General features: G+C 46.3%; 1 protein-coding gene across 4 annotated transcripts in view; it reads right to left on the minus strand.

Moving 5' to 3' along the window:
• LOC147465742 (S-adenosyl-L-methionine-dependent methyltransferases superfamily protein) overlaps window positions 1-27,484 on the minus strand; it is a 135,478-nt gene that overhangs the window by 57,621 nt on the left and 50,373 nt on the right. For 3 of the 4 annotated variants that reach the window (XM_086512331.1, XM_086512339.1, XM_086512323.1), the window contains one exon: window positions 14,480-14,622. In XM_086512331.1, coding sequence (XP_086368457.1) covers window positions 14,480-14,622 — 143 coding nt within the window. Of the gene's footprint in view, window positions 1-14,479; window positions 14,623-15,788; window positions 15,956-27,484 lie in introns of all 4 variants that reach the window. The other variant, XM_086512347.1, reaches the window with a different exon arrangement.

The following is a 27,484-nucleotide window of genomic DNA, read 5'->3' on the forward strand; positions in this document are numbered from 1 at the left end:
AATGAAGAAGCGAGTAGAAATACACAAGAAGTGGAACGGCTCGCTGCTGCTCCCGCATGCTCCCCTCGCCTGCACCTATCGCCCCCCCTCTCGCCATCGCTAGCTCTCCCTCCCCCGCCCTAGCGCTGGAAGCCTACCCTGTTGCGCGCTGCCTTTCTCGCCCGCCCCCCCCCCTTGCGCTGCCCCTCCCTATCGCCAGCCTCTCGCCATATGCGCCCCCCATCCCTGCCTCTCTTCTCGCTGCCCACTGCCCCCCCCCTCGTTTCGTTCTCTGCAGTACTTCCCTGAAGGTTTCATTCGATTTGCTCCGGTAGTTCTGGATTCTTGACAGTGCTAATCGGGGTTTTTTGTAGAGGAAATACTTCTTCCACTCCTTTTCTGCCACAGCAGCAGACACAGATGGAGGCTCAAGCTCCGCCATAGAAAGACTCCGATGAAGTCCCCTCGCCCACAACCCCGCTGAGCCCACCATTCGACTTGCTCTCACTCCGACAGAGCAAGCGAGCCTAGCCGCAAAGGTGGAACGCCTTCAAGCGACTTCCGTCATCTGCAAGATTCTTGGCACCAGACCCAGCAGAGGAGAGCTGCGTGACCTTCTCCAGGCCCGCCTTCTCGCAGAGGTGGGCAAGATCTTGGATGTTTAGTTCCTCGGTCGCAGTTACTATCAGATAGAGTTTGAGACCTCCGGGATGGCGTCCAAGGTTAACACAATGAGCCTCGACCATCCGCGCAGTTCGAGCCCACTTTCGACAGTGGAGACATGGTTTTGACCCAGCTTTAGATGTTCTGGTAGAGGAGGCAGACCTCCCCATCTCCGTCTGCTTTCCTGGTTTGAGGAGGGAGTACCTACCACTTCTCTCCAGGTAGGCTCAAAGATTGGGACTGTCCTAGAGACACCTCGCACGACAGCCTCAGTAGTTGCCAAGGTGGCCGGCATTCCCTCAGTACGTGTTCTGGTTAGGGACACCCACACTCTCCCCAAGGTCATCCTACTTCCTCGGGTGAGTGGGGGTGGGTTCAGACAGAGCGTGGAGTATTCGAGCCTCCCGAATCAGTGTTTCATTTGTCGACAGATGGGCCATCTTGCGAAGACCTGTCCACGAAGGAGACCCCGACCTACACCACAGGCCCAGCCCCAACCCTCAAGGGCTGGCCAGCAGCAACAGCCAGAGTCACAGAGTACGCAGGCCAAGCCACCCTCCAAGCCAAGGGCTCAAGCGGAGGAGGACTGGCAGCAGGTTCGTGGTCGACGGCAGGGGCCACCGCACCAACCTGGCACTTAGAGTGGTCCTCAGACTCCTGCCCAGCAGCAGTGGGTTCCCACGGGGAACCGTTTCGACCCTCTTCAGCAGTACGAGGTCCCTGCTCCAGCCTCCACCTTAGCCTCACCCTCGACAGCCCCTCCTCCTCCATGGTTTCCCCCCTATTCCGCCCCCCCACCTCCTCCTCCTCCCTCTGCCTCTCCATCTCTCCCTCCTACCTTTGCCGATCCCCTTCGGTCCCCTGCTCCCTCACCTCCTCCGCCCCAGCCCCGCAGCCGTCCCAGGGGGCAAGGCCTTCCTCGGCTGCTAGGAGATCTCTTGGCAACACCTTTGCCACCAGTCGCTTGGCGAGAGAGGGACGCCCTTTCTTGCAACCCCCTCTTCTGGTGCAGACGTTTCCCTTTGCAGCAGTTCCACGTGGTCTGACGAGCTTCGACATTCGTCATCTTTTGAATTTTTGCCTACGGCTTTACACCGTTTCTCGGCAACCCCTCACCAAACCATGAGACAGCCTGCTTCAGAGTTCATGTACTGTTCCTTGCAGCTAGGGGGATAGAGGCCTTGGACTCAGCGGTTGGCTTCTCTTTTCCCCTATGCAGCAGGGACCAGGCTAAGTGGACTATAGACTCGGTGTTGGAGTGGCTGCAGACACAGGCCCTAAAGTTCTCTCATCACATGGGAGACCTAGGGGTTACAGATTTTCTTCAGACTCTGTGGCCATTGGCCAAGTTTGTTGTGACACCTCCAGACGCAGCAGGATGTAGACACACTGTGGTTCACTTTTTTGCTGACACGGAGAGTCCGACATGTTATGTACACATACATGAGGACTGCTGGACAGAGGAGGTTGCTTTACGCATGGCTCGGTCTACTTGGGCTTGGGCTAGACAAATCTTTGCAGTCACGCCTATCTCGAGGACGATCGGATGCGGATTACTCCCCATCCAAGCATGCCTCGAAGATAGCACGGTTAGCTGCTGCGGTAGCATCAGCTCTCTCACGCTCCCCGTGAGGATCGTCTCATGGAACGTACAGAGATTAGGTGGGCCCCAGTTTCAATGTCAAAGGGGCCGACTGCGCCAGGAGCTTCAGCGATGCCTTGTGGGAGGAAAGATTGACCTTCTTATGCTACAGGAGCATCATCTGTGTGAGAGCCACATTAGACGTTGTGGTCAGCTTTTGCGTGGACGATATGAGACTTTTTGGTCAGCTGCAATTGGACCTAGAGGCATCCAAGGCGGGGTATGTATGACTATTGCGGATTCTTTGCAGCAAGCCATTGTGGGCAGAGGGATTATTGTGCCAGGCAGGGCTCAGTGGATCACTATGCAGGTTCAGGGTTGTCTCGTGGGCTTTCTGAACATCTATGCGCCCAATGTGGCGAGTGCATGTGCAAAGTTTTGGTCTCAGATTGTTGAGTCTCTACCGTAGGCAAAACAATGGTGCATAGGGGATGACTTCAACATGTTGGAGGAACCCTCTAACAGGATTGGTGGTAGCCATACTATTGTGCATGGAGTTGAGCTGGCAGCTTGGGAGAGGTTTTGTATTGACTCTTCGGGTTTCAAATGTGTGGCAGCATTCCAGCTTTGTGAGGCCCCCAGACAGCCTGGCCTTCTCTCGTTCGGACCGCAGAGTGGGAGGCGTAAATCTATCTCGGATAGATCGCTTCTACACTAGTGACCACTTCTGTGACTTGGGTGGGACAGTTAGCATTTTGGCAGGGACTTTCTTTTCGGACCATGCTCCACTGATCCTTACAGTGACTAATAGGCAGAGGAGGGGGAGCACGATACTACGCATCCGTGAGAGGGTCTTGCTAGACTGTGCGCTCAGAGAGTGAGTGGAGGCTTTTTTGACAGAGAGCGTAGACATGCAAGATTGTCCTGCTGACAGAGTGGCCTCAGGACTTGCTCAGCTTAGTCGATTCTTTCTTCAGGAGTCTTCGATCGTCTGGCTGCAGCGAGAGGGGAGCAACGTCTCCGACGGGGCGTTGCTTCCTTGCAGAGGATGCAGGAGCAACATCCAGACAGTCCTTGGTTGGTAGAGCAATTATAGCAGGCTCGCCAGGAGCTCGTCAGCACAGAGGAGAGGCGCCATGAGTTTGCTTTCCGTGGGCAGGTATCTCAGTGGACCCAAGTGGGTGCCAAAGTGAAAACGCCTTTGAGGCAGTGGGACCCCGGCATACGCATGCCAAGGTCAGCCAATTGAGGAGCCCTGGCGGGTCAGTTGCTTTAGATCCAAAGGACATGCGTGCAGGTGTGGGCACAGATGCCTTGTCTTGTGACTGAGGAGATGCGCCAGAGGCTTGAGCTTCCTCTTCAGCTAGAGGCATAGTTACATGGGACGGCGGGTCGAGGTCGAGAACGGGGACGGGGACGGGGCGGCAAAAGTCAGGAAACGGGGACGGGGGTCGGGACGGCAAAAAACAATTTAGAGTTTTTTTGGCATTTTTTGACCTATACACATGCCACACACATAGAGCATCACTTTGACCACAAATTTACACTAAATACACCAAAGAACATGAGTCATATAGACGCAAATGTGCTAATAAAACATCAAGAAATGAGGACCCAAAGGGTGGCTTTTATAGCCATTGGGGCGCTTCAAAGTTCAAACATATGTCTATTAGAGAGAAACTAGCCTCTAGAAATGATCAGGTTTTCAAATTTTAAAAAAAGTCTCCTCCCATCCCCTGCCGTCCCCTCCCGTCCCCTGCGTTCCCACTTGGCAGCCATTTTTCCGTCCGTCCCCTGCCGTCCCCACCCGTCCCCGTCCCGGAAATGGACGTCCCTCATCCCTAGGGTCCGTCCCCTCCGTCCCCTGTAACTATGGCTAGAGGAGTTACACATGGCTCTTAGAGCACTCCCCCATGGTAGCTGTCCAAGTGAGGATGGCTTGACTCCCAGCTTTTTCTTGGAGTATTGTGACTTGCTTGGCAGAGATCTCTGCAGTGCTTTTCAGTTCATCCTGCACACAGGAGAGATGTCTGGCAGCATGAGTGAGGGCCTGATTTACCTCATTCCCAAGGAGGGTGGCTCCTTGGATGAGATTCGACAGTGGCGCCCCATCACCATCCTCAACTCAGCCTACAAAATTCTTGCCAGGCTCTACGTTTGAGGATTCAGCCACTCCTAGAGAGCATTATACATGGGACACGGACAGGTTTTGTTAAGGAGCGTAGTATCCTAGATAACATCTTTACTTTTTAGGAGGCTTCTGCCCTCGCGCGGCTTAGTGGTGAGGATCTAGTGATTCTTCTTCTCGATTTTGAGAAGGCCTACAACAGAGTTGACTGGGACTCTTTGGAGGGCACTCTACATAGGATGGGCTTCTCAGGTGCTTGGATCAGAGGGGTGTCAGCTTTGTACAGACGGGCACACAATCAGGTACTTTTTTCAGGAGGTAGAGGGAATCATTTCATGCTCACACGTTCGGTTAGACAGGGCTGCCCTCTTGCCCCCTTCCTCTTTCTGTTCTATGGTTTAGGTGGCTCAGCGCTCCCTATTCGGGGAGATGAGCTACTGGACGTTGAGTTTGCAGACGACTCAGCCTTGTACTTGGATGGCCAAGAGGCCAACCTTCACAAGTGTGAGCAAGCTCTTGAGACTTTTTGTTGTGCATCAGGCGCACTGATCAACTGGAGAAAGACAGTGGTTTTCTCGGTTGGTAGTGCTCCTATGCCTGATTGGATGCCTGGTGAGGGTTTGAGGTGGATCCCCCCAGGGACTGCAGTTCGGTACTTGGGCTATCAGGTTGGTTTGGACTTGTCTCCGAGCAGCAGATTGCTCCCCTGCTCCTATCTATCAGGAGGAAGTTGTTACATTGGAGCTCCGCACGACTTTCTTTGGCAAGCAGAGTTATAATGGCCAACCAGGTGTTGTTGGCTACTATGTGGTACATCACTTCTTGTTGGACCTTCTCGAGTTCTTGTATCAGCCAGGTAGAAAGGCTTATCAGGAACTTCCTTTGGTCAGGGCGTGACACTCAGATAGCCCGGGCCAAAGTGGCATGGCAAGTCATCATTCTTCCTTGTTCTCAGGGAGGATTGGGGATCATAGACCCGGCACGGCACAGCAAAGCAAAGCCCTTCTTGGGAAGTTTATCGTCAGAGGACTTCTTCCAGCAGAGGAGCTCTGGAAGAAGTTCTTGCTTCAGCGGCTTAGTGCTAGGGTGCCTCAGGTTGGAGGCCCCTGGCGACCCTGGACTAGATGGATTTTCAAAGAGATGCGCAGAGTTGGCTTGAGCAAGAGACTAGAGGACCGCTTCGCTGTGAGTCTACTCCAATCTTGGGAGCAACTACGGAGAGGCCTGGAGCAGCGTCAGCCTACTTGCACGGTGGAGCGCCTGAGACAGCCCCTTGTTTGGAACACTATGGTTAGCACTCAGAGAGGCCACTTGGTCGGTAGTCGGCCTCATGTTTCCTAGGGTCTCATGGCAGAGGGTCCAGCACGCACTTTAGGTGACTGGCTCTAATTTTTAGGCTTGTCAGAGGAGCTTCAGGGCATTCAACTACAGGGCATGAGAGGGGTGCAGAGCATGTGTCAGGACATCTGAGAGGCAGTACCAGCTCAGTGGCTCACACCTCTCGAGTCAGCAGCACCCAGATGGATGGGGGCCTTCACGCGACTTGAGGTTCTCATCTCAGTTCCGGGCTTGCTCAGAGACTATACCCTCCCACTTTTTTGAGCTACAGGGTGAGGGACGCTTACACCGAGTTGCAGTAGAGGCCCCACAGGTGGCAGAGTGCTGTTTTCAGAGGATCCGAGTGGTGGGCATCTGTGGGAAGACTTGTGTCATAGATCCTGACCCAGCAGCTCTTGAGACTGGCCACTGGAGACTGGGGGCTTGGGAGAGCTGTCCACTGGCACGAGTACAGTGGGATCCTAGAGAGTGGCTTTGAAGGGACCCTTTCTCCTCAACAGACCATCCAGGTGTCCCTTTCTTTCAGTACACTGTTCAACTGGCACGTCACACACTGGCAGCGCAGAGAGAGGCCCCTCCTGCTGCAGCACCTCATTGGCAGGAGGAGGGTCTCACAGCTGAGTTCTTGGCAACTTTTTGGGAGAGATGTGGGACTCAAGACAGCCGAGGCGAGTCACTTTGTTCCCGTGGCTGGTTGCACACCGAGCTACAGCAGTTGGAAGTTGGCTTGTACATAGTGGTCTCTCAGCTGCATGTGCAGCTTGTGACCATCTTGTGGAGAGTCAATGTCACTGTCTTTGGGATTGTCCTTTGGCACAGCAGGTGTGGCTTCGTGTACTTCGGTTGATGCCAGCTCTTTCAACAGCTCGGCAGTACACTTGGGAGGCAGCTGCTTGGTCCACTCTCAGGGGCCCAGCACTTCAATTTGAGCTATCCTCCACCAGCAGAATATAGTGATGCATGGGGATCGACCTACACTCCAGCCTGCTACATAGCTTACTCCACAGGAGTGGTGCAGTGAGAGAGAGGAGTGTTGGGAGCTCATCAGCGGCCTGACACTCTGGTTCATCTGGCGGGCCCTCTGCTTCCGCATCTGTGAGGCTCGCCCTGTACCACCAACAGAGACTGTTCAAGATCTTTCGCTAGAGTTGATCCACACTCTCAGAGGACAGTTCGAGAGACTCCAGGGCAGCTCCGACCGCATGCGGGAGCTCAGAGAGGCTTTCCTGCAACTCTGGCATCCTGGGCCTTTTTTCGCCACGGTCGAGGGTGTGCTCAGATGGCACTACCGTCCACTTGTGTGGCTTTTCCCTCCTCCCATCTCTTGATTTAGCCTCATTGTACATATGCTGTTTTTTTCATTGGGAGAGTCTCCCCATTATGATTGTTGTAGCCCTCTCTTGTAGAGGTGGTTGTCATTGACTAGTAGAAGGATTTTCTTTTCCGAAAAAAAGGAGCGGGTAGAAAAGAGCTCCAAAATCTCTTGCAATATGCGTCCAAGGTATCTTAGTTGGTCATCCGAACATGGTTCCAAGCAGTTCGTATGTCGCGTTCATACTCCCGAGTCAACCAAGAAGAAATTAAAAGCCTTTTAAATTTCAGCCATTTAACTGGCGCTTTCTTGTTCAATAGAAGAGTGGACCACCATGTTCGAGCATTTCCCTTGAAGTGAGAGGTAGCCCTCCGAATCTTGGAGTGCTCAGAGTAATGCCCTCCAGGAAAGCTATATCAAACTGTTGTATGAAGGCCGAAGCCCTTGAAGCATTGCGGAATCCAGGAAAAGTGTCAAATTTAATTGATTGTCCACCTTCTTTAAATTCTCGAACTTTCTTGCTTTTATCCTCCAGAAAGTCATACTGGTTGGCTTTATAGAAATTCTTCTTCTTTGCATAAAATCTATGATCATCAAAGTCCGGACTATCTGAAGACGAGTCCTTTGTAGAACTGTCAAAAACTGGGCGAGACTTAGCCTTCTTTGCCTTTTTCTTGCCCTTTCGGAAGCTTTGCTTTTTGCTTCACTTTTTCCCTTTCCTGTCTTCTTCGCTCAAGTCAAAAGAGCTAGAAGAACTGCAGAAGAAGAAGAAGAAGAACTACTAGATATTCCTTCAAATCTGACATGCTTTTTCTGCTTTCTTGCCGAGGCAAAAGCAGATTGACAACCCAAATAACCTGGGAAGTCAGTTCCTTTCTTCTGCTTTTTGTCGTGCTTTTTGGCTTTGTTGTTCGCGTCAAAAAGCTGGGTAATTCGTGTATTAACCACCTCTTCCAATTCTTGCTCTATAAACATCCTCGGAGTAGGAGGTTGTTTGACTACCGGTTTGAGGGGTGGCTCCATGGTTTGCCGCCACTGTGAGTGCACCTCGTCGAAGGAGGTCTGGGTCAAAAAATTTGAAAAGTTTGGGTCCTTCGCAAAATTTATCATCATCTTTGTTGCATCGTCAACCAATCGTCGACGCTCCATCTCTTCAATCTCCACCTGAGTAGGCCGATGCGAGCCGTACTCCTCGTGAGAATCTTCTTCGTGATCTCTTCCCGCATCCCCGGATGCAGAGGAAGTCGACTGATCTCTATTTGAATCCATAAGTGTTGCGAGAAAAGGATCGGATTTCCCGATAGAAGAGAAATTGGTCGCGCTCTAATACCACTGTAACAAACTTGGACACTCCAAGTCAAGATTCTACTGCAACACAGCAAAGATTCACTTCAAAACAATTCATAGTTCACAATTAATTCGACACGCCCAACGGAGTTCCATGCCTAGAGATATTGGCCCCAAAGACTGGCGCACCTTTCAGTATTTCAAATCTGTGCTCAAAGTACAAGGGAGTGGGAGGGTCTCACTCTCAGACTCTGCGTCCAGATGCTCTGCAGAGTGGGAGACCTGCCCACACTTATAAAGGTTTACAAGGGTTGCTAAAACCAGAGCCCCAAGAGCTGCCATAAAAACAAATCATCTCTCAAGCCATTGCTTGGTAAATAAAGCAACTCAAACATAAAGCAATTTTTCCCAAAATATTGCGTAGAATTCAGCCCTGATTTGCGTAGGCAAAAAGCAGACCGTACAGCTCCGTAAAATCCGCCGTAAATTGCACCGCAAATTGCGGGGGTCCGTACGCTGCTGCCACGTCAGCCTTCCTCCGCATTTTTCAGGACTGCCCGGCTGCACCTTTCTCTGCTGCCCATTCTAGGGGTCATGCCACGTCACCGGTTTGTGACGCTATAGGGAGGCTTCGTGACTCTTTGGACAACACTCACTCTCTCCAATCATTACTTCTACTGAGACATAGACACAATATGCATCCTCTCTATAGACAATAGCAGAGTAGTTACCATGCCAGACCTGTTGGAGCCCTATCCTACTTTCTTCATGAAGAGATGGTGAGGTGAGCCATTGACAGACTGCACACAAGGAGGGCACATGATCATGATGGTATAGTGGCAGAGCATTTCATACTTGCTAGATATCATATTGATGGTTTGTTGGCCTTCATGTTCAATAGGGCCATGTGAGCGGTTTCAAGAGACTTGGAGTGCATCTACGATTGTACCACTACTCAAGCCAGGAGATCTGACCCTGCCAACTAACTATTGCACTATCATGATTGGCCACTCATTTCCAAGCTATATGCATCTATATTTGTGCTTGTGTTGAGCAAACGGCCAAAGAGAGAGGGTTTACGAGCTTCAGGGCAGGCTTGATTCAAGAGGGCATTCTCTACTCTTGATCATATGTATACGCTTAGAGCGATCATTGTGGAGGGCACAACACATGGGAGGATGATTTATTGTAGCTTTGTGGATGTTGGCAAAGCCTTCGACACAGTCTCGAGAGCCAGATTGACATAAGAGACTAGATGACTTGGGAGTCCCACAGGAGCTTGTATGGGGTATCACGGCACTGTATGAGAGTACAGACATTAAGAGGGTCTTTCACAGCCTGTTCACTCTACTATTGGGATGAAGCAAGGATGCCCACTTTCTCCAAATTTTTTTGGATTGAATATTGATGAGATTTCTGACTATAATGAGATTGCACGGGATAGAGGGGCAAGCTATCAAGTACATGGATACCTCTATTGCTTTATGCCGATGATATTGTGCTTATTTCAGACTCCAGAGGGTATGCAAAGACCTCTAGATGCGTTACATGCTTATACACATGATAGTGGGCTCTCCATCAACCTTGGCAAAACCAAGGTTATGGTATTCAATACTACAGCACAGTGGGTCAGATGATCAGCACCTATTTTTATATATGGACAAGAGCTAGTGGAGTATGTAGACTCCTATACATATCTTGGCATTGTATTCAGTGGACCTACTTTCTCTAGGAGAGGTACTCCAGAGGCGAGAAAGTATACACCAAGATATGTATAGGAGTCTACATACTCCACTAGCACCTATTTTTACATATGGTCAAGAGCTAGTAAAGTATGTAGACTCCTATGCATATCTTGGTGTTGTATTCAGTGGACGTACTTTCTCTATGAGAGGTACTCCAAAGGCGAGATTGACGAGGGGATATGCACCATTAAGAGGACTAGAGAGGATATGTTCACAGTTGCAGTTTCAGGAGCCCACGCACTAAGCTATGGCTATTTGACATTTTGGTCACGTCTACCATGCTTTATGGAGTGCAGATATGGGGACCTGGCCTGGATCATCATAGAAGATCAGGGCGCACATATGATGGATGGAGATCCATAGAGAGACGACCACTTGTATCCATGATCTCCAAGCTGATCGGGTAAAAGCCTCAGTGTCACATGAGATTCTCAAAGCTGCGATGAGTGCACTACCGATTGTAGCAGAGGCTCATGCTAGATCATTGTCAAACATGATCTCATTCAGCTGGATACTTGGGAGGACTTGGCCACATGAGTTGGGGATGAAGATGGATTTTTATCGAGAACATCTTCTCCACATGACAGACCATGGGTTTATCTCACGCCCCAGGTATATGGACACCCATCTATCTCATGGCATTAGATCTATTATTGGTCAGCTACGCACCTCATCTCACCAGTTGGAGATAAGAGACTGGCCTATACAGAGGTATACCCCCAGAGTAGAGATTATGCCAGGTTTGCCAGAGAGAGCAAGAGACAGAGCAGCATTATATCTGCCAGTGCACAACATACTAAAAGATCCACGCGCGTTTTCATTGCCTATTCAGAGAGGGCTTTGGCCCCTTATCCCACATCATGGAATACTATGATCAGAGGTGCCTAGGCCTCTTCTTGCAGGAGATGTGTAGACTCAGGAGACTACCCTTAGGTAGCAGAGGACCTACACATAGAGGATCCATACACAGGCGGATCACTACTTTTTACAGAGGACTACTCGGGATGGCCCACCACATGTTACCCAGTCACACCCTCATTGGGCATCCTTCTTGATCCAGCTTGGCCGCTCACGACACCTGGCAATGCGAGGATCTTCACATCGTAGACAAGGTCTACATCGGAAGCTATGGAGAATCGTTGCACGACATCGAGCATGCCCTCCCATAAAGCTGACTATGGAGGACATTGAGGCCATACTAAAGAGACCCATCACAGAGTTCATGAGATGATCACCATTGTATACTTTCTCCATTGTACACCTCATTAGCTCTCATGTGATTGTACCCCTCCCCAAATGTTTTGAGATGATGTATTAAGGGATGATGATGATGATGAGGATGTTGGGTAGGCTTACATTCCTACCCACTCTAGGTACCCTCATTTATGTTTACTTATACGTTCCCTAGGCATTGTACTAGAGTCACACATGGACGTAGCCTTTTGGTCTCACGGGGCATTTTGGCCTTTTGAAGACATTAAATTTGATCTCTCTCACAACACGCACATTTTATGACATGGGCAACCTTAGGATCATCCTCATCTATAAGTCGTCACCAAAGCACTGGGGTTGCTTGAAGCAAAGGCCCTGCTTGAAGCAAGGGGCAGTTATAAGAAGAGAAGCAGGACCCCTGCTTAAGCTTAAGCAACGGGTATGCTTGTTGTAGGGTCTGTTAAGGCTCTCCCGGGGCATATCAACCAAACATGGCTAAAGACATGTATTTTGCCGCTGAGGTAGCGTCCGGGGCACTGCTAGTCCTGCGACGCCCTGCAAGACATCTCCCTCGGAAGCATACCTACTCCAGGAGGTCAGAAAAATACAGACTGAGCTGGTTATCCTTATAGCAGACATGGCCACCAAGGATTAAAAGATCACTACATTACAAGCACAGCTTCAGATTCAGAAAGAACAGCAACAAACCACAACAGAGGAGCTCCAAAAAGCAGGTGCAACCCACAAGACTCCTGCACAGGTAACTAATCAGTTACTTTCTGAAGTCATTTCCACATAGAGAAGAATAGAGAGTGCAGGCAAACCAAAAGACTATTAGAATTGGCGGGTTATCCAAGAACTAGACTCAAACCACAATAGGAAAGATGAATACATTATAGGCTCAGACATTTGAATGGAAAAGCTTAAGAAGGCAGTTTACCCTTTGTGGATAATGGGGACCTTGCAATTAAGGGAAAGCATGCAACAGCAATGAGCCAGGAAAAATCACTTAAAAGGCACCAAGGTATGGATAATCAATGAGCTCGCTGCATTACAACTTAAAAAGGGAGGTAATGTATTAGCAAGAGTCAGAGCAGCAGCAAGAAAGGAAGGGAAGTGGGCAGCACAAAAAAATGAATCTGCATCCCGAGAACCTATTTACACAAATGTCCGGATTGTTTGGTTCCTATCCAAAACAGACAAAACATTAACAACTTAACAAAACTTGCTTAAATAACTCAAATTGAGGCCTAAGGATGCCATCTTTATTTGTGCGCTTGTTCCTAGCACGCTCAGCACTATGTCCAGCTATTCTTATAGTGCTCTACTGCCCAAATTCCCGTGAACTTTAATATATCACTGGATGTAAAACAATTCATATCTACACAAAAAGTAATCATATTGATTCGCCAACTTAGTTACAAAAGCATGCATACTTCTCACCAAACAAAATGAGCCTATGGGGAAAACCCAACAGCAGTGTTGCAAGGACCCATCAATCTGTAAGGTGCAACATTGACTAGTTGGGCCATGGCCCCAGATCGGCCAGACGGAGTGCCAACAAGCTAATCCTCATGTTCCAACAACCACATACTATGCTTGCTGGAGTCCCCATATAAACGAACAAAACTGCAAGAGGAAAGCATGGGTAAACTTCTGTGGAAGCCAACTGGGACTAAGTCATAAGAGTGTATATAGCCTATCTCATTTCCTCGAGCACACCAAACTCTGGAAATCTATTGGTAGGTCTTCTTCATGGCACGGTGTCGAATGCTTTGTAAAATCCACAAAACAGCAATATATTCTCCTTCCTCACACACAATCCTCCTCAATCAAGGCTCTCAAAATGAATACGTGGTCCAAGGCAGCGTACCCATTCATAAAACCAGCTTGTCCCATTGCTCTGTGTCCATACCTGCTCGGCCCAACGAGTTAGCTCATACTCCAAAACAGACCTATTAATTCTGGCCAAATAGCGGCCGATCATGACACTGCGATAATCACTAGGCACAGTAGAATCTCCACTCTTAGCAAAAGCACAATAGTGTTGTCTTTCGAAATAGATGGAAAACACTCACAGATGGCTCTAGTACACATATGGACCAAGACTGTTGCTAGAGTATCTTTTCCAATACGATAAAAAGCTTCTAGCAAGGACATCAAGGTCCTAGGCCCTCGTATGTAATCTATCAATTGCATCAAGCACCATTCTTTCCGTGAAAAGTTGCTCAAGTTTGACTAAAATAAAGAAGGGGGAGAATTGAAAGGTTGACCTCGTACATCATACAAAGATGTCCCACACATGCCAAAGTATTAGTAATGTGATTGGGGTAGGTGATTGTCTCTCTTCGAACCTTTTCCAAGCCATCTTTCTATTTTGACCCAAAATTAGCTCATAGATCTCTCCTCAAGCTTGACTAGGTAACCTTATAGGAAGAGCAATCTCCCTTGTTAATGGTGTCTTTTTCCAAGAGAAACTAACTTTTCTTGTAGCTTAGCACAGGTCTCTCGACACTCGTCATTGTACCGACTATTTTGTGGGAGACAACTCTTCAAGAGTTGGTGGTAGCAATAGTGCATGGAAGAGCATATGCTATTGCCGAATTATGTAGCACCCCTCAGATTGTCTGTTAGCTCTTCTAGCAAGCCATCGAGATGCAGTGCTTAAAACAGAAAGACACACAAAAATATTATGCATTTCCAACAAATGATTCACACGTTATAAATTAGTCTCGTGCACCAAATATTTCTTAGAAGACCTTTAAAAAGCCTACCCAGATGGCTTGATATATATACCTTCATAAGTTCAGAATAGTCTGAACTCACGAATTATAAGAGGGAATAAAGCACTCATAAAACTATAAAAGCAAGCGATACAAGAAAAGAAGAAGAAGAAGAGGGAATAAAGCACTCATAAAACTATAAAAGCAAGGGATACAAGAAAAGAAGAAGAAGGAAAAAAAAAACTAACTACGAAACAAAACTAGATAAAACAAAACATTATTAACTTAAAAATGTTCTTAGAAAAGGCATGCGCAAAATAAGTTGACCAACTTACTTGGCTAAAACTTAAAACAAGTACTCAATTTTAAACAAAAAAGGATAAGTCAGCTTAAAAACTTAATCCTAGAAATCAAACTTCACACAACAACTTCTAAAGGAACAAATTCTTAATTCCTAACATAAGCTAAATACAATCATAAAGACAGTCCTAGTTTGATATGTAAACTTACGCCTAATATGAGGCAGTTTGGCCAAACCATTTGCTCTACAGTTGAATGCAATATTCTCCTCAATAACTTCATCGTCGTAATCTGAGGTGGTGATGTTTGTTGAAAAAGCTTTTTTCAAGAAGATTGCAAGAGCACCAGTACCACTGGAAAACAAGTAGTTGCAATAATGAGTGGCTTCCAAAATAACATTGCAGGCATACACGCCACTTATCCTTCACTAAAAGAAACATCACCATGATGTTTTGATTGACTATCTATGACTATGGTGATGCTTCACCATTACACGCACTAACAAAAAAAGTCAGTCACAAAAAGACAAAATTTACAGGATAAAATGCTGCACACCTTTTTTCACCTCATAAACCTCAGATAAGAAAATAGTCTATTAATCTTTTTGGGAGGAGGAGGCTGGTCTCATGCAACAAACGCACACAAGTACCATCATGTATGCATGACTGATCAAATAAGAATGCAACTATTCTGTGTCAATCAAATAAGCACATAGAAGATGGAGGTCAATGAAAGTAAAATTTTCATTACATCACACTTTTTACAGCACGTAATCAGTAAGATATGTTTTTGTATACTGTCTAGAATGCATCATTCATGATGTGTGTTGCATTGAAGCGGCATGTACATCACAGTTTCACATGTTTTTTGATGATGATGGAAACTTCCCATATGGTGTGGAGAGAGGCCAAAGGAGGTGTTTACCCTTTTGGAGGCTGACTGCCTCATTACATAGGGGCTGTCCTGTGCATAGGGATTGTTATCTCAGCCTTGTGGTTGGCTGTGCATCTACAGAGGAGGTGTGAGTACCTGTTATTTCCAATTTTGTGTCAGCCAAGTGCATCTACCGTTGTCACTTTTGATACTTGTGTGGGCTCCGCTTGCTCTTTCCCTAGCCCACCTTTGCTGCACTTTGTATGCAACACTACTCTCCCTTGTGGCCATTATCGTCTGTTTTCTGCTATGGCCTTCTTGGTGCACAGAAAGACTGCTCTACCCTAGCCCTTTTGTGGAGCACCCACAGCCGCACTTGGCCACCAACGCACTACGCTTGCACCAATACCTTCTATCCTTCAATCTGTGACTACTGCAGTAAAACCACCGACTGTACTACAACAGCCTTAACATAGTTGCTAGCGCTTATGCTTTTCTGGGATTTGGCATTTATGCATAATCCTCTGTTCCACGAAAAGCTTCCAAGCAAGAAACAGTAATTTGCAGATTGGACGTTAAAATGGGAAGTGCAATGACTAGTTGTGGGTAGACTCAGATAGGTGAGGTTAAACGCAATGTATATTACCTTGATGACAGCATATGCCCTGCTGCTTCCTTTGCCCCCCTTCTTCGAGCCTGTTTGGAGCATGATTGTGATGGCCATGAAGTAGGCTTTGCAATGAAGAAGACCGTAAAGTCTGACTCAAATCCTGCCATTGCATACCTCAAGTGCTTGCTGCAGACGGGTGTACACTGTAGGTGCAAAACCCTTGCCGCATCAATACAAACAAGAATTGACTTCTGGAGTTAAATTAAAGAAATGTATTTTTTCAAATATCCCCCCAGATGCTAACGTTTCCCCACATTTCACCTAGGGCCTTTGTAAGTGAGCCTAGAGGCCACTTCTACAGATCAGCTTGGTGGCAGATTGCAGAGTGGACCCTTTGGCAGTTGCACTATGTGATTGTCTATATAAAATAAGTACCGAAAGGGGCACAGGACTTTGTGGCCAGTGCATCTGAGAGTGGAATCCCACCACTTTGTGACGCGACTACTGTGAGTTTCGAAGTTCTAGTGTTAAAGTTTTCAGTTATGTTCGTGTGTTGCTGTGAGATTACCGCCTTGTCAATGCCAAGCCAATTACAATGTTATCAGAGCTTCACTGGATTCTTCTTCTACAAAGGATCCGATCCGACTTTTTGCAATACATGCCATGGATTTTGACATAGAATCCAATCAAGAACGGGAGAATGTCCACCCTATAGTTTTGCAGGAAGAGGAATCTAATGGCCACAGAGATTCAAATAACAACAAATCAACACATGAGGGGTTGGATGATTCACTCGAGGAGACTCTCATCAAGGATCCACGGCATGATGGATAGGATTTTCAGAGAGTACCGATCATTTGTGGGCACTTTCTTTGACCACATCATCAACTTCTTCAAGAGTGAGACAGAGCACAGACACCATCTGTTACAAGTTTTCCAGACACTGCGGCAACATAAACTGGTTGTAAATGCAAAAAAGTGCGAGTTTTTCTTGTGAGAGATACACTTTCTGGGACACATCGTCTCAGCGGAAGGTGTAAAGATGGACCCGGCCAAAGTTGAGACCATTTGTGATGGGCCCAATTTGAAGAATGTTCATGAAGTTCGAAGCTTTTTGGTCTGCTCCTATTATCGGCGGTTCATCCAAAAATTTGCAGAGATAGCTTCTCCTTTGCATGTGTTGATTCAGAAAGGGGTTCTATCACAAACTGGTAATGTGGCAGGCCCCCGAACACACACATACACACACGGCTGACTATACGGAATCCAGGAAAATGCGCAGACAAACTGACGTGGCGGCAACGTATGGAATCCCGCAAAACATGCTGATGTGGCAGGCCGTACGAGCAACAGTACGGATGCTCCGCTTTTTGCGCTAACAGGCCGTACGGATTTTTCGCAAATTACCCTGACAGCTTTTTGGGCAGTTTTTAGCACTGAAGCTTTTGGAGATCAATTGCTTTTGAGTTTGAAAGTTTTTGGGGCTCTGCTTTTGGGCATCCCTTGTAAGAATAAATACGCCCAAGGGCCTCACTTCTCTAAACATCTGGACACAGAGACAGACAGTGAGCACCCGCGGGCTCTTGTACTTTGCACACAAATTAATATAAAAACAAATACCAAAAGGGGCGCCAGTCTTTGGGGCCAATACCTCTTGGCACAATACTACACCGGGCCGTGTCGTCTTTTATAAACTGTTTTGAAGTGAATCTCTGTTGAGTCGCAGTAGAATCTTGACTTGGGGTGTCCAAGTTTGTTACAGTGGTATCAGAGCGCAGCCGATTTCTCTTCTACCGGGAAATCCGATCCTTTTCACGCGACACTTATGGATTTTAAGAAGAATCAGTCGACTTCTTCTGCATCTGTTGATGCGGGAGGAGATCACGAAGAAATTTAGTTGAATTAATAGAGGAAGAGTACGTGCCACCTCGGCCTACTCAGTACAAACTTCAAGAGATGGAACGTCGACACCAGGTTAACGAGTGCACAAAGTAGATGATTAAATTTGCGAAGGTTTCTCAATTTGCAAAATTTTTGTCTCAGCAATCCATCGCAGAAGTGCACACTTAGTGGCAGAAAACCAGTTCTTCTTCTGACGGTTCTTCTAGCTCTTCTTACTCGAGCGAGGAGGACAGAAAAGGTAAAAAGCGAAGCAAAAAGCAAAGAAACCTAGATTTCGCCCAGTTTCTGACAGTTCTACAGAGGATTCATCCTCTGACACTTTGAACTCCGATGACCATATGTTTTATGCAAAGAAGAAGCATTTTTACAGAGCCAACCAATATGACTTCCTCGAAGACAAAAGCAAGAAAGCAAAAGAATTCAAAGAAGGTGGACAATCAATTAAATTTCAATCCCTTTTTGGGTTCAGAGATGCTCTGAGGGCTTTGGCCTTCATCCAACAGTTTGACATAGCCTTCTTTGGAGGGCACTACTCAGAGCACTCCAAGATTAGGAGGGCTGTATCTTTTTTCAAAGGAAATGCTCGAACATGGTGGTCCACTCTTCTTCTGAGGAAGGAAGCTCTAGTCAAGTGGTTGAAATCCAAAAGGCTCTTTATATCTTCTTGGCTAACTCGGGAATAAGAAGTTACGAACGAGATATACGAACCGCTAGGAACCATCTTCAGATGACCAAGGGAGATTCTTTGGACGCTTATTGCGAGAGATTTTGGGACTCTTTTCTACCAACCTCTTCATTTAAGAAGGTCTCTTTTAAGGAACAGATTGAGCGGTTTTGCTGCGGACTCCCTACAGAGATCCGAGACACTGCCTTGAACAAAAGTCAAATTCTATTCAACAATTAATTAGTCATGCGAAACAGGGTTTCTCGATACATTCGGGAAATTTGACTTACCCCACTGATGAGATTCTGACTCAGAGAACCCGACAGACCTCCAACAATGGAAGTAGAAAGAAAAAGAGTTCCCATGAAAAGAAGGATAAGAATACACGACCCTGGCTCACTCTTTGAGAGAGGGCCAATTATATCAGAGAAGGGAAGTGTTTTGGTTGTGGGGAACATGGGCACATCTCCGCAAAGTGCCCAAAAAAGGCACAGCAAGAACAAACTGAAGACAGGCCAGAGAGTTCTAGAGCAGCAGAGGAACGTGGCAGAAAAGGCAAGATGAAAGCAGGACTGGTATCAGATTGCATGGGTAGTGACCCAAGCCTGATTGGTGAAAGTACATAACTTTGCCGAGCTTGGGGCAAAGTGAAAGATCAAGAAGCCCTGATTTTCTTCGATGGAGGAGCCAAGGCCAACTTCATTTTACCTGAATTGGCGGCATGGATCGAGATTACACCCAACAGGATGGGACCACCAGCAGAGGCAGTTTTAACGGCACCCATAGCCATTACACCTTTCATTGGCAAACTTCGGTTGCATTGTCAAGGGTATTTAGAGCACGAGGACTTTTACATAATGCCCTTGGAAGGTTGTGACGTCCTCCTAGGAGTCCCTTAGTACCATAAGAACAACGCCCTGGTCGATTATCGGGCAAAGAAAGCAACTTTGACGAATGAGAAGGGCCAAAAAATTATACTTTATGTAAAACTAAAGGGCGAGTCCGTCCCTATTGTATCGGCTTCGGCCATTTCCAAATTAATGAAATCCAGTCTCTTTGTTTACTCGATCTACTTGAAAGAGTTAAATGATGAACGCAGAACGAACATGTCTGACCTTGATAGAGAACGCCAAGATTTTCTCCACACTCATGCCGACTGCTTCTCTGAGGGCCTGCCATGCGAGTTGCCCCCATCTCGTCCTGAGGATCACACCATTGATCTAATTCCTGAAAGCACACCACCGAAACGGCCACCTTATCGTGTTAGCCAAGCCCAGAATGAAGAGATCATGAACCAAGTGAAAGACATTTTGGAAAAGGGTCTTATCCAATCGAGTACTTCACCCTACTGCTCTCCGATGCTATTGGTATTAAAGAAAGACGGATCTTGGAGAATGTGCATTGATTACACAGCTCTCAATAAAATCACCATCAAGAACAGATTTTCGATTCCAAGAATCGATGATATCCTTGACCGACTTCAAGGGTCCTCTTGTTTCAGCAGGATTGATTTGAAAAGCGGATATCATCAAATCCAAATTGCGCCCGGAGATGTCTACAATTCAGCCTTACGGACGAGCTCTGGCTTGTATGAATTTTTGGTGGTGCCGTTTGACCTTACCAATGCTCCAACGACTTTCAACCAAATGATGGATAGGATTTTCACAGAGTATACATCATTTGTCGGTACTTTCTTTGATGACATTATAGTCTTCTCCAAGGATGAAGCAAAACATAGACACCATCTGCTACAGGTCTTTCAAGCATTGCGAGATCACAAGTTAGTTATCAATGCCAAAATAAGTGAATTTTTCTTGCCGGAGATACACTTTTTGGGACACATCGTCTCATCAGCAGGAGTACAGATGGACCCGGCCAAGATTGAGACTATACGTGATTGGCCCAATTTGAAGAATTTTCATAAAGTTAGAAGCTTCTTGGGTTTGTGTTCTTACTACCTGCGGTTCATTTGAAAGTTTGCAGAGGTAGCTTCCCCTTTGCACATTCTGACATAGAATGTAGTCCCTTTCTCATGGGGACCCACATAGGTGACTGCCTTTCAGATCCACTGAAAGAGAAATTGACTACTGGACCAATATTGACTTTGCCGGATTTGCAAAAGTCATTTGAAGGCCATGTCATTGCCTATGAGAGCCGATTGTTTTCAAGCCCAGAATTGACAGCACAGATTTATAAAGAAGAGCTTTTGGCAGTCTTACTCAATGGAGACCTTACCTACTTGGAGCCGACTTCACAGTCTTCACTGATCATCAGAGTTTACGCTACTTCTTGTCACAGAAGCAGCTTTTGGAAAAGCAGATGTGATGGTTAACATCTTGTCACAGCTTCACTTCCAGATTGTCCATGTACAAGGACAGAAAAACTTGGTGGCAGATGCTTTGTCTCGAAAGCCGCTAGTCTTGGCTATTTCCGCGATCCATTATAGAAGCTTCGAGGATATGGTTGATCAGTGCGCCACAGATCCGGAATTTTCGGAGGTATTTACTCGAATACAGAATGGGGCGGTAGTAGCGGGATGTTTCATACTGGATGGCTACTTGATGAAGTAAATGATGGTGTGCGTCACACAGCCGTTGAGGGAAAAGGTTTTGACTGAGTGCCATTGTCCACCTTTTACGGGTCACCGCAGCATCAACACCACCTTGAAAGGTGTGGAGCGTTACTTCTTTTGGCCGAGACTCAAGAAAGATGTGGACAACTTTGTACGCAGTTGTATAGTATGCCAGAAGGTCAAGTTTGACAGGCATAAGGCACAGGGATTGTTACAGCCTTTACCCATTTCCACCCGCCCCTGGGAAAGTATGCAATGGATTTCATTTTTGATATCCCGAAGAAACAGAGTGGGCATAATGGCATTTGGACTGTTATCGACAAATTCAGCAAGCAAGCTCACTTCATTCTAGTGAAGAAAACAGTCAAGCCGGATCATTTAGCGAGACTGTTCATTGCACAGATTTTCAGACTTCATGGCATGCCTAAGACAATAGTCTTTGACAGAGATCCCCGATTCATGAGTTTGTTTTGGAGGACTATTTGGGAGAATATTGGCACACGGTAGCAGTTCTCGTCATCTTTCTACCCGCAGACAGATGGGCAATCTGAGATTGCAAATTCAATCGTACTGGATTTATTGAAGTCTTACATTTCTGATCAGAAGACTCAATGGGAAAAAAATTTGCAGGTGGAATTTGCCTACACACGATCCACTCTTCGACGGGGAAGGCGCCATTTGAAATCATTGAAGGTGCTCCGAAGGTTCCACCCTTCCTTAGCACGAAAGATAAATTTTTTGAAGCCGATCAGTACACGAGGGACTTGGATGCTGCATTTGCCAAGGTCCGGGAGGCTTTAGCAAAATTTCAAGAATGACACAAGAAGGCAGCAGATCGACATCGTCGCGATTTGAAATTAAAGAAAGACGAATGGATGCTCTTACGTTGTCACGTGCACATCTAACCCTATGTGTACGTGGACAAGCTACTTCATGACAAGGATTTAGTCCAGTTCAGTTAGTCTAGCCTAGAGAGTGTTTTGGCACCTTTGTGAGTCTGTGCGCAGACAGTGCATGTCCAGACACTTAGAGTAGATGCGTATCCTCTGGTTGCACACAGCATGATCATCAGCATTACCAGCATTTTACAGTGCAAAAAACCTATTTTCCCTAGTTTAGCCATTGTTCACTTATTATTTTTAAAGTGACTTTTGTTGGGAAACTGGATAGGGCAATTTTGACAAGCATGTATATAAGAAACCCTAGCGCTAGCACTTTCTGGCAGAAGAGGCAACAGGAACCAAGTGTTTAGCAAGCACCTTCTCAGCAAGACCACCCCCCCCTCCCCGGGGCAGTCAACCTTGCGTTTTCAGCCACAGATCAAAGATCAGCCAGCGTTTTTCAACAGTTGCAGATCAGCCAACGTTTTGCAACTTGCAGATCTACCTGGCGTTAGCAGACCATAGCAAGACACCTCGCATTTTTGCATCTGGACAGTTTTCAGCCCTATTGTTTTTTATTTGCAAATCAGCCTCGACATTTTGCAAATCTACCGCAACAAAATCATCAATTAGACCAACGTTTTCAGTTTTCAGCATCAAGACACCTAAGTAGAAATCCCAAACCTCGTAGATCTCACCTTCCCGCAGCAGATCCTCGCCGCACGGTCAGATCCACCGAAAGTTTGCAGATTCAGCCAGGAAAATGCAGATTTCAGCATCTGCGTTTTCAGCGCGCTCGTCATCGCCGTCGTCACCGACATAGAGTCAGAATTCAACAGATAAATATTTGCAGATTTCAGCCATTAGCGTTTTCAAATTTCAGCCCGTCTTGTCATCGTCCTCATCATCGTCGACATCGTCGGCAAGTCCAAAGCATTGTAGAGATTTGTGCAATCAATAGAAGACCGCTCTCGCCATAGAGAGTGGGGCCTTCGGAGGAGGGTTTGACAACATTCTGATGTCGTATTCTTCTCTCTCTATCTCTCAGTCTCAGCACCTTCATTCACAGTGTTCACCACTTTGTTTGTGATCATTTGCACTCTCTCACTAAAGGAACGGAAGGCTCTCCCTTTCGTAAGTAAAAGGAACCTTGAGCACAGTTCGGAGCACTCATCTTGAGCAAAGTTTAACATTCACATCCGTTGCACCTTACATACGTTTTGAGAAGGCACACCTAACAAAGAAAAAGGGAAAGGAGCAGCTTTTTCCAAAGCTTAGCATGAGGTATTATGGCCCTTTCCAGATAAAAGAAAAGATAAATGATGTCTCCTTTAGACTGAAGCTGCCCGATACTTGGAAGATTCACAATGCATTTCATGTGAGTCTATTGAAGCCTTTTAAAGGTGATGTACCCGATGATGGGGAGCTAGATGAGCAACCTGAGGTGGAGGAAAGCGAGGAGATACTCGTTCCAAAACAGATATTGGCACACAAGGACAGAAAGATAAAAGGTAAAGTGATTAGGCGGTTCTTGGTTAATTCAAGAACTATCCTGCATTGGATGCGAAGTGGATGGAGGAGGAGGACCTAGCAGATACTCCTCAAATTTTGGAACTTTACCTTGAAGCATTCGGTTTAACATAGTCTACTCCGATAGAACCCCGACTTCAACGAGGGTGAATCTAGTGCAGCAGGTTTGCACAAGAGGGGAGTCACCCTGCTCCTTTGTCAATGGATCACCCCAATTTTGAATAGAGTCATTGATGTCCCCTTTGGGTTTCACGGATACTAAAGGGCTGAGTAGTATTCTTCTGTATGACTTTATAACTAGAATTCCTGTAAATGAAAATGATTGATTTGTACTTGACTTATTTCAGTGCAGGAACTGGAAGATGAAACGACTGCAGCATTTCGGTCTCATAAATCTCTATAGACATGATTGCAATAAGGATTCCTCAATCGGGGCATCCGTGAGGTCCCGAATGGATCTAGATGTGATTACTAAATATGTTGCCGATTGGTCATGGTTTGAGATTTGGAATGAATTTGTATGTGATTTGTCATGTGATGTCCTATGATGTCAAGTGATGTCCTGTGATGTCCAGTGATGTGACTGTCGTTTTGTACAAGTGCTAGATGTGTTGTGTCTAGTGCGTCGGTACTAATAGTCAGTGTCTACTAAGACCGTTTATGACCTCTGTCTGTTTTGCACACGTAATCGAGGGCGATTACAATTCCTTCAAGAGGGGGGTATGTCACAAACTGGTGACGTGGCACGCCCCCACACACACACACACAGGCTGACTGTACGGAATTCCGGGAAATGCACCGACAGGCTGACGTGGAACCAACGTATTGAATCCCATAGAACGCACTAACATGCTGACGTGGCAGGCCGTACGGACGCTCTGCTTTTTGCGCTGACAGGCCGTACGGATTTTTTGCAAATTACCCTGATAGCTTTTTGGGCAGGCTTTTGCGTTGAAGCTTTTGGAGATCAATTTTTTTTGAGTTTGAAAGTTTTTGGGGCTCTGCTTTTGGGCATCCCTTGTAAGAATAAATACGCCCAAGGGCCTCACTTCTCTGGGCATCTCGACGCAAAGACAGAGAGTGAGCACCCGCGGGCTCTTGTACTTTGCATACAGATTAATATAAAAACAAATACTGAAAGGGACACCAGTTTTTGGGGCCAATACCTCTTGGCACAGAACTACACCGAGCCGTGTCGTCTTTTGTGAACTGTTTTGAAGTGAATCTCTGTTTTCTCGCAGTAGAATCTTGACTTGGGGTCTCCAAGTTTGTTTACTTGGGGACCGTCAGAGATTGCAACCTTTTAGACTCTCAAGGAAAAGTTGACAATTGGACCAATCTAGTAAAGCCCTTTGACATTTACGGTGATGCATGTGGTCGCAGTTTGGGAGCAATCTTCATACAAGAAGGCCATGTCATAGCTTACGAGAACAGGATGTTTTCACGTCTTGAACGGGTTGCACAGATTTATGAGAAAGAGCTTTTGGCAGTTATCCATGCTCTTACCTAGCGGAAACATTTCTTACTCGGAGCCCACTTTACCGTCTTCACAGATCATCAGAGTTAACGCTACTTATTGTGTCGCAGAAGGCGCTTTCGAAAAAGCAGATGAGGTGGGCTAACATCCTTTCACAGTTTGATTTCCACATAGTCCATGTTCAAGGACAAAAGAATTTAGTGGCAAATGCGTTTCTAGAAAGCCCTTGGTTCTGGCTATTTCCACGATACATCATGGAAGCTTCGAGGATATGGTAGATCAGTACGCCACAAATCTTGATTTTGCACATATCTTTCACAAGATACAGAGTGGAGAGACAATTGCAGGCTATTCCATATGGGACGGCTATTTGATGCGGAAAATAATGTGTGTTACACAGCCTTTGAGGGAAAAGGTTGACACAGCGCCATTGTCCACCTTTTTCAGGCCACCGCGGCATAGATACCACCTTGAAGGGTGTTGAGAGTTACTTTTATTGGCCAAGTCTCAAAAAAGATGTGGACGAGTTTGTTCGCAGTTGTTTAGTATGCCAAAAGGTCAAATTTGACAGGCATAAGGCACCAAGACTTCTACAACCTTTACCCATACCCTCCCCTCCCTGGGAAAGCATTGCCATGGAGTTTATTCTTCCCAAGACTCAACGTGGGCATGATGGCATTTGGACAGTTATCGACAGATTCAGAAAACAAGCCTAGTTCATTCCGCTAAAGAAGACAGTTAAGCCCGATCATTTGGCGAAACTGTTTGTCTCAAAGATTTTCACACCCCAAGAAGCACAAGCCCAACTTGGGATCAAATTGCGAGAGGGGGCTGATTTGGACTTTTTGTGTCAGGTTCACAGCTTAATGGAAATCTTGCCTTCTCCCTTGTCTCAAGTAGTGAGATGATTCTACTCTCGTGCAGCTCTCTCCCCCTTACACATATGGTAATGCCCCACTAGTTGGGCTCCTCAGATGACTACGTATAGTCTTGTGGGTCTTATGCGCATTTGCCAGGGCAAGAGCCTTTTGAATAGGAACCGGATTAGCTAATTGCCAATCCCCCATAAGTACGCACAGTTCCATCGCAACAAATTGCGAAAGACGAGAGTTTTCTCACATGAAAACTCGTCCAAATCAAAGGGTAAGTGTCCCATTGCATGCGGGAGCTCCTCAGACACTCATAGACGTGTTTGCTCCCTCAAAACGATCCAAAAAAGAGAATTTCAGCTTGCTGCGTTTACTTGCAGGTTTAGGGTTTCACACCTAAAGTGCAAAATAACACCTAGGAAGCTTCAGGGAAGCCTTGAGGTGCTTATACAGGAATTTGAACACCTGTCAGTGACTGAAACAGGGAATTACAGCACGCTGAAATTTACTTACAGCTCACCTAAAAGCTTCTAAAATGTATGGGAATCCGTCTTAGACTTGTACTTTTGACCTATAGAGATTTTGGCGTTGTTATGCTGCCAAAATTGGGTCGAAAACCTGCAATTTCAGCCCTTGGCAGGTTTGGACAGGCTGGTGGGGGTTTGGTGTAAGTGTTCGGATCGTTTATTTTCATTTTCAATTGAATAAAGAAATACCAAAAGGGGCACCAGTCTTTGGGGCTGATAGGGTGTCGGTCTTCGTGTGCGCAGTGACAATCTAGTTGTTGGACGCATCTACGATTCTCAATCCTCTGTGTGAAATTAACAGATAATTGAATTAGTACCGCCCTCTACTGTGTACTGGCCGGTTTCAGTCACAATGCGTGTAGACTAGAGCACTGCAAAAAAATTGCCTTGAGAGTCCGGGCAGATAGATTATGCAGGACGAGGATTCACAGGGTGGGTGATCAGAGCATCAAAAAGGGAAAACCTCATGGATGGTACCAAAAACCATACTCAGTAGAGATTGTGCGCTAGCATCAAGCACATAAATGCAGACCGGTCCTCCGACCATTAGAAAGGTTCTCAAACCATGAAATGCATAGTTTTGTAGACTTAATATTGATATCTAAAAATTTATCGAACACACATTACAAACTAAAATTTACTTGAACAATGCATTGACAATATACAGCTTGAAACCTTGCCAAGAGCTGAATGGTCCAAACAGATATAAAGCATCTAAAAACTTTAAAGTGCTACATGTGATGGTGTATCTCACAGGGCAAGAGAATTGAGCATGCTGCACTACAGAATAATGTGTGTACTGACACAACTGGCAAAGTCCTACAACCCAGCAAGGGCATGCATGCATCATGTCACAATGGGTGATTATTGCATTAAGCACTAAATGCCCATGTCCTATCCTACCAAATTAAAAATTTTGCATTTAGCTCAAAACAGGGAGACCCAATGTTTTTAGAGCCCTTACTCATGTCAGTGCTATCTTTCAGCTTCAAGCTTTTTTAAAGAGACTGATATAGGCAGAGATGGTATCAGGCGTCTGCTTATTTGAACTAGTTCACAACATAAAAAAGCTCAGCCATGGCCTCTGCACTAAATGTGGTTCTATGTTTAACAATGTGCTGATTAAGTGAAATCGGTTTTCTGACTTGACACATTACAGATAAGCTAAAACGGACGAGCACTAAATGACTTTATCAAAGAGGGAAAATTCTTTATAAAGAAAAAAAAAACACACACACAACCAAAAACCTTCACGAGAGTAACACGGGTCACTCTATTCTCAAGCCTTACTTCAAAGCTTTTACTAGCAA

This window comes from Adiantum capillus-veneris, chromosome 1 (assembly GCF_014529385.1).
Source record: "Adiantum capillus-veneris isolate H3 chromosome 1, ASM1452938v2, whole genome shotgun sequence".
NCBI classification, from domain to species: Eukaryota; Viridiplantae; Streptophyta; class Polypodiopsida; order Polypodiales; family Pteridaceae; genus Adiantum; species Adiantum capillus-veneris.